Source organism: Homalodisca vitripennis, chromosome 2 (assembly GCF_021130785.1).
Source record: "Homalodisca vitripennis isolate AUS2020 chromosome 2, UT_GWSS_2.1, whole genome shotgun sequence".
Lineage (NCBI taxonomy): Eukaryota > Metazoa > Arthropoda > Insecta > Hemiptera > Cicadellidae > Homalodisca > Homalodisca vitripennis.
The window spans coordinates 93,893,571-93,909,491 of record NC_060208.1 but is presented as its reverse complement, the minus strand read 5'-3'; the positions used below and the strand labels follow the sequence as shown (position 1 = coordinate 93,909,491).

The window sequence follows — 15,921 nt, the reverse complement described above, 5'->3', positions numbered from 1 at the left end:
CAGCTTTTGTATTCCATTGTCATAGAAGGTTGCTGTCTGATTAGATAACCACTGCATCACAGTTGTTTTTACTTCGTCCTCATTGGTATGGTATTGCCCCGCCAGATGCATCTTCAAGTGCAGAAACAAATGGTAGTCACTCAGGGGTAGAGCGGGACTGTTTGGAGGGTGGTCCGATTGTTCCCAGCCTAAAGAAGTTATAAGGTCTTGGGTTCGATTTGCCATATGAGGACGGGCATTGTCTTCGAGCGAAATGACACCTGCACGGCACAGTTTTGTGTAATTGTCTCACAGTACACTGCTGTATTGATCATGTTCCCACGTGGCAAAAAAGTCCGACCACAACATACCCTTTCTGTCCCAAAACACAGTGTCCATGATTATCTGAACAGATTTGTTTGAATATAATTTCCTAGAGGATGATGAATTGCACAATTCCATTGATTGCTGCTTTGATTACAGTGTAATGTAGGCTACCCATGTTTCTTCACCTGATATAATATGGCTTTTAAAACCATCCCCTTTATTACTGTATCGCTCAAGAAAACTCAGTTCACTGGTTAATTATTGGGTTTTGTACTCCTAAGTCAACATTTTTGGCATCCAGCACGAGCACAATTTCCGATATTTTAAACATTCGGACACAATTTCATAAAGAACACTTTTTGAGACAGCAGGAAACTTTTCAAATAAGGATTACATTGTGATTCGTCTGTTTTCTTTCACTTTACACTCCACTTTTTTAATCGAGTCTTCAGTAACTACTGAAAGTCACCCACTTCGCTCCTCATTGTGAATGTTTGTGTGTCCATCTTGAAGCCACCCCTTTTCCCCACCATTCCATCACTCATAATGTTTTCACCATAAACATCACTGATTTGGCGATGAATGTCAGCTGCTTTGAAGTCTTTAGCACTGAGGAAAATTATTACAGCACACACTTCGCAGTTGGTGGGAATCTCTATTTTAAAATAACGCAAACATTTATAGGCTGATTAGATGATTCTGTAATGGTGTCTGTGGCTTTCCAACAGATTTAGCTAAGCGTTGCGGCGGCATAAATTGAAAACTATTATTATTTTTAAAACATGTCTTGTAGTTGGTCTGTATTTGGTTGGCTGATGCTGATTTAACTTTTATTTAAGTGCCCAATGGTTGCTTCTACAAGCTATAAAGTATAATCTTGATAACAACTCTTTGTTTGATAATTTTACTCTTTTGATATTTTTGAACTTAGCAAAAACTAGCAATAAAAGATTATTATGTTCTTTCTTAGGGAAATTCCTCTATCAATTACACCATAAATCAGATTATGTGTTTATACAATGCAAATTGTCTCTTGGCTCCTAGATTATATATTTGTTTGTCTTGCTTCTGCCATGACAGCTCTAGTCTTGACATAAATATACTGTTTAAGTCAATTTCATCTCCTAAATGATCCTAATTCCACAGGGCTCCTATTGATGCAGTGATGTAAGTGATAACTATACTCAGAATGTTGATGCATCAGATTAAAAAGTAGAAAAATAGATTGTAAAAAGTAATTTTTCACCTGTAAAAAAAGTCACAATGTAATTCTTATACAATCACTCTGGATAAGTATTAGATATTTAGCATGTACATGTCTCATAAGCTTGTTGATTAAGGAGTAATACTTTTTGTTGTGGTTTTAAAGTAGTATAGTTTGCTTGCTGATGAATTTTAAATCATAATGAAACACAATCAAGAGAGTGTAAAATCCATATTGTACATTGTATATATTAGAATATAGACTGATCTACTGTTGTCTTAATGCAGTACAGGAAATACTGGTAAAAACCCAGCCCTTTAAGATGGCATGAACTTCTATGTCGCATGGTGTGTATCCAATACAGTAAAATACAATCTTGTACGTATAGTATTTGTATAACATTTTCAGCATAGGACATAAAATAATGTGTCCTCCTTTCGTAATAAAATGTGTTTTAAATATTTTTTCAGTTTTAGGTAAATTCAATTTAGTGTCAACCTTAGAAACTTCTGCTGTACTGGACCTCAATTACACAGTCCACTACTACCGTATGTGGCAATGGCAGAATTACATTTTTGTTGAAAAAAGTGTATTAAAAAGTTTTAATATCTGGAACAAATTTTGTATTTGTGCTATGTGAGGAAAGTACAAAATGTAAATAACATTGTTTCTGACGCTACCGCAGCACTACTGATGCTCCATACATGCACAATAATTTTGCTGATTTACTATTTCTTCATTGTCGTCGTATCCATTGTAAGATTCGTTCTGTTGTCCACTTTTTAGAACATAAAATGTTAGGTAGCTGAAATTTTCTGTCAGATTAGAGATTCAGGGTAGTAATAATGGATACTTCAACTTACTGTTGAAAATTAAAAAGTAAAAAAAAAGTAAAGAATGTCTTATTTTACCAGGCGAAGTTAGGGCTAAGAAGCCCTCTCTAACACTTAACCTGGGGACCAACGGCTTAAAGGTGACTTCCGAACCACCACCAATGGCCGGGCAGGCGGGCCGCTTGCAAGGACAGGATCGCTCAGCGGTCACCTGTCCAAGCAGCAGCCAAGCTCGGCGTTGCTTGATCTGGTTATCTTGCGATAACCGCCGTACCCACTACACTGTGCCATTGGCAAAATTACAGACTCAAAAATATATTTAGAAATTTTGGGAATTCACTTTTTCTTGTATTTTTATCTAAAATGCTCCTGCCGTAACCTTGTCCAAAGAACTGGGATTTAATTAGGACAATACCCATAACATTTAAGAATTGAGCCAAATTGTATGTAAAATTAGAAGAATGCTGATACAGTTTATTTAAGTTTAGGATCTATGTTCAAATGTAGGTAGTTTTACTTGTTAATGGAATTCTGTATCAATCTCATGAGAAGCAGTTGAGCTTATAAGTTATAATGGGTCCATAATTATAGCTTATTTAAGCCTTAATGAATCACATTAAAATGACGTTTCTTCAGAGAGTGACATTTTATCTTCAGTAATACCAAACAGAATATTTTATTCAAGTATAAAACAACATTTTTAAGTGCACTTTTTAATAAAACCATACTACGTGGGTAAATTAAATATAAATAGTAGTTATGCTGTTTTTCTTAGAATTGAGGTCCTACCTAGATAATGTTGTGTAAAGTAAATGTTTGGTTTATGAGGAGTGGGGAAACTGTTTTGGTTAGTGTTCAAGCTCAGCATTTCCATCAGCAAAGCCATGACCGAATACCTTTGTCTGTTATGGAACGGATATCATAAAATCTTTTAACCAATAAAGGCATTAAACTGTCTGTTAACTCGTTTCCGTGGGATAGTAGACAATAGACAACAATTTTTGTTTATGTTTGCACATTCTGTATATTGAATAGTGTCAATAGATTAAAATAGATAATGAATTATTAAAATTGAAAACCTATAAAAAATACATTAAGATAAAATACTAAAATACTACTAACAGTAAAGTTCCTCTAAGAAATAAAAAGCCTTACCAATATAAACTTCAAAAATTTTCTATATCTGTTTTTATCTTGTATATTAGTAATGCTTTTAGGGATGTTTTTAAAAATTTACTCCTGTGTATGTGGTTTTTTTCTAAAAGTATTCCAGTTTGTGGCGAGGTAATACTGTATCATTTTTATTCCTTGTATTATATGGATGTAGCTTATCATATAATTGTGTTGTTGTTCAACATACAGAATCCTGTCTAAAATATATAGGCTGTAAATTGTCAAAATTTGGAGGTTTGAAAATGCTGTTTAACAGAGTTGTCCTGTTCTAAATTTAACATTACTCTTATGACTTTTTTTGTAAAATGAGAATCCTATTAAGATTTTGAGAAGAAGTAGCTCCATAAAACATACACCATAAGAGATATGAGATTGAGTATGAGCATAAAAAATAGTTTTCAGAACAGGTATGTCACAAAAATATGACATGTGTCTTAGAGCATGTCTGGGACAGTACACTGTTTCAGAATCAAGTGTTTACATGGGTGAAAGAAATCAAGGGTGGGCAAGAACGGGTTGAAAACGAAAGTCATGATGGACAGCCAATATCGTGACTTTAAGCTTTACAGCTGACAATATTTTGTCGTTCGAGAGCTTATTGAATGTGATTGCCGGTTAACCATTGATGAAATTTCATCAGAAGTGCATATCAGCTATGGAAGTGTTCAATCCATAATCACTGATCAACTTGGTTTCAGAAAATTTAGTGCTCGATGGGTTCCGAGGTTGTTGACTGAAAACCAAAAACAGGTCAAGTCAGAGATCAAGACTTCTGGATCAATTTCAGCAATAAGGGGGGGGAAGGCACATTGTTTTCTATGATGAAACGTGGGTATATCACTACCCCCCCTCCCCCCGAGTAAAAAAAGGCAAGAAATGAGTGGTGGAAGATGAAGGTTGCCCTGTGCCAAAGAAAACTTGTCTCTCTGCTGGAAAAGTCCATACAGTGATTTTTTAAACTCTAGAGGAATTTTATTGATCGATTATCTTTATGGTCAATGTACAGTGAATGATACTGTCTGTTGTTACGGTCAGCGAAATCCGCCTATCGAAGCAAAAGATAAAGGGGATAAATTTTAAATTGCAATAACTATCTTTTTACATGTCATTTTAAAGGTCTATTCAATATATACACAATGACATAAACAAAACATCTCTACAATGATCCTAGTAAAAGTTATGGCCAAATAATCTCTTACACTGTAATGCCATCTAGAAAAAGACACCTCTTACCAAAACTATGCATAACTAGAAACATTAGATACTACGTAAAGAAATAAGCTGGGCTTCTCAAAGTCTTACTAAAAGGTATCACGCATGTATTGTGTTGTTATGCGCAAGACATTGGCATTGTCCCTACAGATTATTATTTATTTTGTGTTATATGCCCATAACTTTTGCCAGAAATGGCGTACAAGTGTTTTCTTAGTGTCATTGTGTTTCTATTGATAGACCTTCGATATGACATGTCACAAGATAGGGGTTGAAATTTGATCTCCTACTACCCTCCTTTGAAAAGGGGGTAAAATTTTTGTTACCCTGAAAAAAATCGAAAAAAGTAATTTAATAAGTCTAGTGAAAGTTGTACATTGATATCTCAATCTGTGTGGAATATATCCAAGTGTATCAGATTTAATTTATACCCTTAGATGTAAGGGGTTATTTGCCCAACACTTTTATTAGGATTGGCATAGAGATGTTTCGTTCATGTCATTGTGTTTCTCTTAAGTTTACCTTTCAAATGATATGTCAGAAGATAGGGGTTGCAATTTGAAAAGTTCAAGTGACTCCTCCTCTACCCGTCTTTGAAAAAGAGGAGAGATATTTTTGTCTTTCAAAAAGTATTTTAATAAGTACTAGCCTAAACCCGCGGCTCCGCTCGCGTGGCAGTAGAGAGGGCTACATCAATCAAGCATCGAAAAGAAATACTAATTTTATTATACGTTTTTCCAATTAATTTATTGCTCTACTAATACATCGTAGCATATCATAAAATCTATTATAAAAGTTTTTTGTTTATTTTAATGCGTTTTGGTAAACAACGTTATTAGTTGTATTATTTGGACGCACAAAAATGCTATTGACACGTTGTAAATGTCAAAAAATGTTTGTTTACATAGAAACGTCAAAAATATTTATGTTTACTTAGTTACTGTCAAAAATAACAACAATTTTTTGTCGCATTATATATGTTTACAAAGAACAGCTGATTAAAAATTTGAAAAGACTCTTTCACTTAATAACATATGTTTGCTGCAATGCATTTCTTACGGGTATTTCTGTAACCAGTGGGGCGGAATCCTGAATCGGGAAAGGGATAAAAAGTATCCTATAACCTTCTACAGATCAAGACGAACAAATTTTTAAAAAAATTAGGCGAATCCGTCCAGCCGTTTGTGAGTGATGCTGTTACACACGAACAGTTTCATTTTTATATATATAGATGGTGAAGTTTTTACATTGATATCGCAATCAGTTTTGAATATATCCAGGTGTATCAGGACTTAATTTACACTAAGTGTGTGTGTCTTTTGTAAATGTACTTGAGAGTATGCTTAAGATAGATTCAGTATAGTGATGTGTTTTACTGTTGTAGGCAGCAGCAGCCGCCTAGGGAGACAACATCGAGTCACATGTTGGACCTGTTAGATGTAAACCTAGGAGCCACAAGCCCTCCGGCCCCTACCTTGGATCCCTGGGGCATGCCAGCTCCTCAGCCTGCCCCCGTCAGGCCCCAGGTAAGATAATTACTTTTATCATGTATGCAGTCAAGTCGTCAATGTATCATTGCTATCTTTCTCAGATTACCATTTGAATAATTCCATGTTTGTGTAATTTTGGTTTTAAATATTACAGGACGAAGTAACAAGTAATTTCTTCACTTAGCTTTCATTTATTTGCTGGTCTTGCTTTAAAATCTTTTCATCAAACATATAAACAATACCAAGACTTACTTAAAGTTGTAATAATGAAAATCAGGATATTTGATATTGAAGTTTGCTGAAAAAGTCATTCTATGATAATATTTAAAAGAAACTGTTTAACCTAATTTAAAAATTACTATAGTTTCGTTCACAGTTAAGAAGCTGTAGTGAAACAACCTTGAATGTTCACCCCCAAAAAACATTGTTCAGCTTCAACTATTTTTACACTCTTATTTTTGGTTGTAGAATTTTTAGAAATGTTTAATTTTCAAGATATGAAATTAATGAATTAAATCCTTGTATACAGATATAATTTTGCCTGCACTTTAAGTGTGTAGTGTAACATTGCAAATCGTTACAAAACCAAACCGTATAGTTTTCAGGCAGATTTACATTATTAATTATTTTGTTGTGTGCCTCAAACTATTGTTTAGCCAAAAATGTAAACATGAGGATAGACAGCTATAATCATTCTGTTAAAAATAAAACCATCAACTGAAGGTAAATTATTGTACAGGAATTGTAAACTAGTTTAAAATAAAGATTTTGACAATAATTTTAAGTTTACATAATTCATAAAAATATTATTTTTCGTTATGATGGTAAAAAAAATTGTTGTTATTGAGATGTTTTACTTATTATGTGATATTGAGGTTTTGATTTCTTTTGCATGTTCAGACTTTGGACATCATGTATACTAATTGGGATTTGGTAAGATTTTTGTTTGGGTTTTGCTTATTAAATCTGTTATTCTCACCCATATTATTTTGTTTGGCCTTTGATAACCTCAGTAGATTTGTGAACTGTAAAATCTTTGAATGAAGACCAACTTTGGTAGTTTTCACCGATTAAATTTGCCACAATGTACATAAATTATCATTCCCTTGCTGCAGATAGGCCTATTCATCAAAATCAGCTACTTGTCTTCATCATCAATAGCTGTTGACATAGCACCAGAAATCAGCTCCAGAACGGGATCTTACTTATCTCATTCAGTATTTTCACACCTTGGAAAAGTCAAGTGTTTTCAGTTATTAAAATGTAAATTTTATAGTAAAATTTAGGTATAATTAATTTAGTATGTTTTCAAACTCAAGAAATATTAGAATAATTTTAATTTTTATTAAATTAACTTAATACAAGGTTCACTCTTGAAAGTTTTGAGTAATGAAGAGTTTTTGTTCTAGACTTACCAAACGTTAGTCATGATCAAAGTAATCCCCTCCAGCATTTATTTTGTAATTGATTTATAATGTGTACAAATCTCATCACCAATTATGGCTTCCAAAGAAAAGCGATGACCGAGCACATGTTTCTTCAGATTGAAGAATAACCAGAAGTCACACATAACGAGATTGCGTGAATCAAGGGCTGCTCCATCATGTATTTTTGGCCAAAAACTCCAAGTTTTTGCAGCAGTGTGAGAAAAGGCATTGTCGTGGTGCAAAATTAAACCCTCATTGTTCGGTTCCTGACAAACATCTGGCAAGCACTATTTAGTGTACCAACTTACTGTGTCAGTCCTCTATACCCAAAGTTTAATAACCTTCACCAGTTCCGTATTCCTGAAGAAAACCGTGTATATTAATTTCTTCGCCAATCGTTGTTTCTTGACCATTGTGGAGGATGGCCCATCTTCAAACACACATATGCAACTCTCCCCTCAAGCTGGACCATCATAAAATGGTATGTACACCTCATTACAAGTGGAAGGTTTTGACAATTTGGATGACCACCAATAATAAGCAGTTGGAAGGTCTGCTGGCTGACCATAGCATGTACCCATTCCATGTTTTCGTGTGTCACAGCGGAATGCGGCCTTCCTGAAAGTTCGTCACCTGGAAGAAAATTACGATCATTTTGAAATTCTGAATACCTCCTAAAAGCTGTAGCACGGGATGGTGCTTCAGAACAAGAGAATTTTGATACATTTAACAGACCCCCCTAGAGATAAACTGACTAAAATTATAGTTTGAAAATGCCCTCTTGATAACTCTATGACTTCATAAAATTTACCTAAATTTTTTTGAACAGACGACACAAGTACACTGATTGACTCACGTTGCTGTCTGGTACCGGTAGGTGACAAGCAATCAGATAAGAATGATGTCATTATTGCAGTATGCACTCTCTGTCGGTATCTCAAAACCTTCAGAGTGACCATTTTCAATTAATTGTTTACAATTATAGAAACTCTTGAGTGTCTGGATAAATTCCTACATTTAAATTTTTACTAAAAGAAACATGAAATAGATAAAAATTAGTAAGAATAAATTGATATCATACATTTTGTAAAACTTTTATACTTTTTCAATATTGTTCTGTACTTGACTCATAATAACATGTGAAATGTGCATTTAAGTTTTTTAAAGCATGAATTAATTAACAAGTTATATTATTTCAAAAATCCATTACAAGTTATTACTGTAAAATACATTGTTGGTTTGTTGCCACGGCCACCAAATCGGTGAATACCTCAAAGTGTGTCTTCAACCTAAGAAATGTGTGAGATACAAGAGGATATTTAAAAGTTCTTTAATTAGTAATCTGTCGGACGTTCTTCTCTATAAGTCTAGATTTGCTGAAATTATTCGATGCCCAGAGCCTTCTAATCACAGGATGTCTTTGTGAAAGCATTTTCATGTTCCCATTTTTGCTATGGTGATTTACAAAATCTTTCACTTCCTCCATGTTGTCAAATTGTTATCCGTTCATCTTCTGAAAATTGACACAAGGAATTACTGTAATTTTCTGATAAACATCAGTGCACTGATGTGGTTGTGAGAGCGGCATATATTTTGCCATGACAACATTCACTCATCTGCTTTCAGACAAATTCCAGATCACATACTAATCTTTTAGACAGTACACCATGTAATTCGAAGCAAAATTGCAGTAAGTGTTTAAATTTCTTCACCAATTTTAGAAATTCTTAGAAGGCTAGAATGCCATTATTTGACATTTCATCTTCTGAAGCAAAAAAATCCATTTGTGTTGTTGAATTTCGTGCAGCGCACACTGAATAAGCTGTCTTTAACATCTCATCAGTTTCAGCAGTGTCACTGTGCATTGTTCTCTTACACCATAATGGAAAAAGATAATGTGAAACGTTATAAAAAATGTCTGTGACTAAGTACAACTTTCATAAACCTTTCCACTGACTACAGAGAGCTAAGAACATTTTGTGCAGTGCTTACATAGCAGAAGTAATTCGTGTTATAATTTCCATTCAGTGCCTCATTATTCCAGAACTTTTGAACATCCCCTTTTAGATTATTCAAAAGAGTTGTTTTAAAATAGTAATTACCATTAAACTGTATTTTTGTGTAGTACTTACAATGTGGTAAATGTTTGGTGTTCAGTTTGATTTCTTCTTGTTTAACAATATACAATAAACTTAGCCAATTCCAATATTAACATGTTTTATATTTCTTTATTCACTTGTCTAATCTAGTATAATATCTTGTCTCCAAGTAATATTTCTCTTAGTATAAACCAGCACACGGAAAATAGTATATCTGTCTTAGGTAAAGTGTGGTGTAATAAATATTAGTAATTAGTTTAATTACTTCTTTATATGCCTTAACATCTAGCCCTGCATACAAACCTGAGTAATAATGTTAACATCTTTCTCCAACAGTGCAATCTCACTGAGTTTATTTATATTCATGTATTATGTGTCTTTATATGTTTACTGTAAGTGAGAGACTTTCTTCAGCATAGCTATATGTATAATATTTTTAGTTCTGGTATTTGCATTAAATGGAATAATATATAAATTTTATATTCTCTTCTATTAATATGTCTTACTTTATTCTAGCTACATTTAGACTTTTGAACAGTATTCAATAATATTATGTTAGATTGAAAAGTTAAATTTGTTGGTTTTAACTTTAAAAGTTGTTTGTTCAGTAATTAGTACTGTACTTTGAGCAGTTTTTTTTTTAATTTCCTGTTCCAAATGATAGTCGGATAGATAATATAAAAAGTTTCTTGGTAAATAACAAATAAATGTGAGCAAGGAGAACGAAAAGGCAGTTTATATTTGTCCAGACCTTCACCTTGTGTCCTTTATTAGTAGATGGTTGTATCAGTAGTTACAACAGTGCAAAATTATATGCATATTTTAGGCTATTTAAGATGACCAAGACTCTCCATGGAACATCCCCCCAATTTAAGCGTGTTATGGTTATTGTATAAAAAAGTTGTAGAAAATAGCTGTGTAACATTGTGTAAAGTTTATAATAATATTGGCTATGGTGTAAAAAAATTAAGGTTTTCCAACAGCGAACTTAAATAACGTCACACTTATAGAAGTCAGTGTTCGACAAAGCAATATATCTTCTTTTGTACTTACAGTTGTTTTTATTGTTAAATAATACATGTCTAGGTTTGAAGATGAATACTTTAGTTCTCCAAGCTCACTTTTCTATATATATAATCCAATAATGCAAACTAGAGGTCTCTACGTTTATTTTAACAGATTTTATGACAAATTTACAATTGAGTAAAGGGGGGCAACTAAACATTTTCAAATACAAACCCCTATCATGTCTCAAGTTTTTACACATGTCTAGCACACTGTCAAACAGCCGAAGGTGAACAGTTTGAACACCTGCTACATTAAAACAGGTAACTGGTTTTAGAATTTGTGTTAGTGTTGACTCATGTTACGATAAACAAGACAAGACAGTTCCTGATTTTATTATTGTAAATTTGTCATAAAATCTGTGAAAATAAACGTAGAGACCTCTAGTTTGGATTATTGGATTTATTTTTTTATTCCCTTTAAAATGAGGGGTCACATGATAGGGGTTTGTATTTGAAAATGTTTAGTTGCCCCCCTTTACCCCCCTTTTACTCAATTGCAAATTTGTCATAAAATCTGTTAAAATTAACGTAGAGACCTCTAGTTTGGATTATTGGATTTCTTTTTTTATTCCCTTTAAAATGAGGGGTCACATGATAGGGGTTTGTATTTAAAAATTTTTAGTTGCCCCCCTTTAGAAAAGGGGGGCAAAATTTTCAACAACTTGAAAAATTAAAAAAAATATGTTATAATAGGTAGGGTCAAGGTTTCACATAGATATCTCGGGCCGTTTAAATTATATCTAGGTGTGCCAGGACATAAAACTCACTCTGTATATGTATATATCAGCTGTGGAAAAGTAATCTATTTTATATGTGATGACCCTTGTACATCTCTTTGTTATTATTTTCTCTGCCAGACGGACCCTTGGAGTGCTACGAGCACCTCTAGTCTCCCGAGTATCAACGATCCCTGGACTCCAGCCTCCACATCGCAGCCTCTGCCTCCGAAACCCGGTCAGTACAATCCTACATAAGCAGATACATCTCAAGGGTATTCATTTGTGTAAGCTACAGAAATTAAACATACTCAAGAGGTTTCAAGACAAATACAGAAAACTCAAAATTGTCAGGAAGAATTTCAAAATAACACATCTAATTTAGATAAAGAGCAAATGCAACATATTATACAGATTTTTTATATAATCAGAAATAGGTATAGTTTTAAAATCAGATTTCTAACTTATGTAAGAATTGATTTCTTAAAAATTTTTCTATTTACAATGGAATATTATACTCAATCTTAATAAACCACAATTTCATTTAGTTTTCTATGATTTGTTAATCCAGCATCGTGTAATGTATATGGGCCACTCATAAGCAGGTATCATTTTTGCAGTATTATACTATTGTGTTACATTTCTATTTTTGTACTAGCTGATACCCGCAACTTTGCACACAGTTTTCAAAATCAAAGTCTTTATAAAAATAAGTCCTAGAGCACCTTAGTAAAAGCGCTTATGATAAGAATCCTGTCATTTTTTAAATGTAAGTAGGCATACATCAGGTACACATTATATTAGTAATCATAGTTAAGAGGATCAGAATTGTACCTGAGTCATATATCATGATTTGCATGTGTAGGACTGTAGTTGATTCAGTCCCAAGTTCAGACGTCAAAATGAAATGATAACAGGATTTCGGACATTTACCATCATTATATGTTACACAACATTTCGAGGATTGGAATCCATCCTCTTCGTCAGGTAGGAAGGAGGTATTACATACATATGCATACAAAAATCATTGTTTTATGTTTTTTTTTGTTCAATATTTATGTTTATACACAGTTCCACTAGTGCATTCTTACATTTCCACACTGCTTTTAAGTCAAAAGAGCAGGCGTCAGGTGTCTTTAACGTTGTCTGACTGTCTGAAAGTATTAAATATTCGGCTCCGATTGGCGTCATTTGTATGAACCTTCTGGTGCATGGTTCTGTAGGCATTACTTCCACTTGGAAGATAGTGGTGTGTTTTCCCAAGGGTATTGCTAATTTTGCTCTTGGCCCATATGCTCCATACCTTGCCCTAGAGTCTAGGCGTGATCTATCGGTGTAATACTTCAGAACACCTTTAGTTGGGTAAGCCTCCTTTTTACTCCATTTTACAGTAATAGAGACGAGATATGGTTTTTCAAAGGAGTATTTCTTAACCATACTCTCATAAACGTATGTTATCATTTTTGCCTCAGGGAATTCCTGTGTTATTACAATGTGTCCTTCTGAGGAAGTAGGCTTGATCACCTCTTTACTCAGAAACTTCATTGCACTTAGTGCGGCCGTCTTCTTCAGCTCATGTCCCAGAGGAGTGTATCCCAGTATCGCTTCAAGTGCTAGAGTCGAACAGTAGCTCATTTCCCCAGTAATGCTTAAGCAAGCAAACCTTTGAAGACTCTTGGCTGTTGTTTTTTTCGTTCTACTTATTGACACCATCCAAGAGCTGCATGTGTGACCATTAGTTTTATTATGGCTTCCAATGTATTATTATAGGTTTTAGTCCCCATTTATATCCAAAGAGTCTTAGCAGGCCCCAAGAGCCTTTGTAGCTTTGGATTTAATGTTTTTTGATATGAGGATTCCATGTAAGCGTTTTGTCTAAAACTACTCCTAGATACTTAACTACATCAGAATATTTTATTCCAGTACTTCCAGAACAGATTGAACAAGTTGGAAATTCCTTTTTCTGAAGGTTATTATACTTGTTTTTGATGGTTTAATCCTCAGATCCTCCCCAGGATACTGGGGGGCTTAAGGGTATCTTGAGTTAGTAATGAGAAGCCAAGAAGTGGATCAGACAGTCCCCAGATGTGCAAAGAAGTACAGCACTAAGATGATGAGAGAAGGTGGCTGTGATTGTATGACTGTGTGGACTGATTTGGCTCATGTGTTGGAGTATGAAGACTCTGCCACTTTGCACCCTGTACATACATAGGACTAATAAGCCTACTTTAGTTTTAAAACATCTACCCCCACTAAATGAAGAAAATTCTTATTAAATTCATGCAACATATCAAAATAAAATAGTTTATAACAGGTTTTGAGTCACAGAAGTCTTGCTGTTTTTCAAATTGCAGTCTGGATAAGAATAATTCATTGAGGAATGTTAGTTTTCATTTCCCTGTGTTTCCTTAAGCCACTATAAAAATGTCATATCACAATGTCATTGAAGAGAACATGTGCAAGGTGTGTTTGTGTATCTCATGTGTAAACAATCACAGCTTTGCTCATTAAGATGAGTTTTACAATATTGTTTAAATGGTATTTCCAAAAACAAACTTTAAAAAAATATTGCCAATGCATTACATGTTTTTAAATTCATTAGTGGCGCAATCTGGAAATTTATACAGTAACTTTGTCTTCAATATCTGCATTACACTACTGATCAAGTTCTGTCTACTTAATATTTTATAAAATTAAAATGTAAGGAAATATTTCAGTTTCTTTGAAGAACTTCAACGGGAACAGTAAAGAAAGTTTATTAGAGTCAACAGATGTTTATTATCAGTTAAATTTTCACTATTAAATAAAAATATTATCATTATTTTACCAAATTCTAAAGTGTTATGGAAGCTTTTCTAATATTTCTCTTCATGTAAACGTTCTTTGGCTTTAAACGGATTTTTCAACAAATGAATTAGCCAAATTGGTCCAGCCATTCTTGAAATTAGCACTTAGCAACACATTTAGCTATGCATTTTTATTTATAAGATAAGATGTCACAATTGATCAAGTATTAGCAGACTCAACTCAAACTATCCAACTACCCAATGCGTAACATAAGTGCTGTCATGTCAGTAACATGAAGTAGGCTATGTTTGTAAGTTTGAAAGAGGTATTTTTCAACTTTTTAAAATTAGAAATCAAGTTTTAGGAAGCCGTATTTTCTGTATTCTATCCTTCAAAATAACCAGCAATACTGAGAATTTGACTGATATTTCCTCTGAATCCATGCATATTCTCAAGTATAATATTCATTTCTTATCTTCCTGATTCTTAAAACCTGTGAACTCGTGTGTTTTTACCCAAAACTGAAGCACAGTAGAGGACTGTAATTATACTGCCCACAGACCCTTGGAGAGCTGTGTCCCCCCCGCCTCCCGCTGTGAGACAACCCCTCAATGACCCTTGGAGCCCAGCTACAGAACCATCTCCCGCTCACTCGGCTAGCCCTGCTCCCTCTCTGCCTGCCGCTACACCACTCAGTGACCTCGACGAGTTTGACCAGATACTGAATCGTGAGAGAGCCGTCAGCGATAGCAATAGCGTCAACAACAATCCTACTGGTGAGTCATGGCATGATGTGCAATAGAATAAAATTAGTAAAATCTATTAGTACTTATAAAACTGGTTCTACATGAACCAAGTCATACTTGAACTGCAAGTAACCCACGCTCATTTTCTATAATGGCAATAGTTGAAATTGCAGAAATCGTTTGTTTAACACATTGAAAGTGGTGGGCATATACCAGCGGTATCCCTGCTTGCCTACAGTTGGTACAGAAATCGTGTCGCAGTGAAGGTTTTAAAAAGAAGATAATTTGTAAACAAAAATTTTATGTTTTAATGTCTATAATAATACTTTAAACATATAATTAAGTCTATAAATGAAGTCTTGCCTGATTGTTTACTAATTGCCAGTGGTAGTAGCTCTCTATTATAACCATATTGTTATTAGCAGTGTACTGAAAGTCTCATAACTAGCCATGTTAAACTTTCTTACCTTTATTATTCAGGTATACTAATGGATAGCAGTATTTTGCAGAGTCAGTAGAGAATGAACTGCTAAAACACAATCTTTTCACCTGTATGAAAAGATTGAAATATCATAGGCAAGCATAATACTGTATATCAGTGTTTGACTGTATATCACAGGAAGTCCTGCTATTTGAATAATATTTACTTAAAAATGTTCTTTGATCAAATTTTATTATCAACAATATGTGATTAGGCCAAAAACTTAAGTAAGGGAGGTGCAAAGGCCCTTTCAGGACTACGTGCGGAGGCTCTTGTCTCTTTCCCTGTGTTGAAAAAAAGCTATTTATTGGGGAAAGGTGCAACAAAAGCCTACATTGCATTGCAAAGTGCATTCAGGAATATTACTCATGGGTAACAGC

General features: G+C 34.0%; 1 protein-coding gene across 10 annotated transcripts in view; it reads left to right on the top strand.

The window, feature by feature from the left end:
* LOC124354363 (epsin-2) overlaps positions 1–15,921 on the top strand; it is a 113,263-nt gene that overhangs the window by 65,870 nt on the left and 31,472 nt on the right. For 8 of the 10 annotated variants that reach the window (XM_046804760.1, XM_046804759.1, XM_046804753.1 and 5 more), the window contains 5 exons: positions 1,453–1,473; positions 6,113–6,254; positions 7,119–7,151; positions 11,669–11,765; positions 14,875–15,090. In XM_046804760.1, the coding sequence (XP_046660716.1) occupies positions 1,453–1,473; positions 6,113–6,254; positions 7,119–7,151; positions 11,669–11,765; positions 14,875–15,090 (509 nt within the window). The remainder of the gene's footprint in view (positions 1–1,452; positions 1,474–6,112; positions 6,255–7,118; positions 7,152–11,668; positions 11,766–14,874; positions 15,091–15,921) is intronic. The other 2 variants (XM_046804756.1, XM_046804758.1) reach the window with 2 other exon arrangements.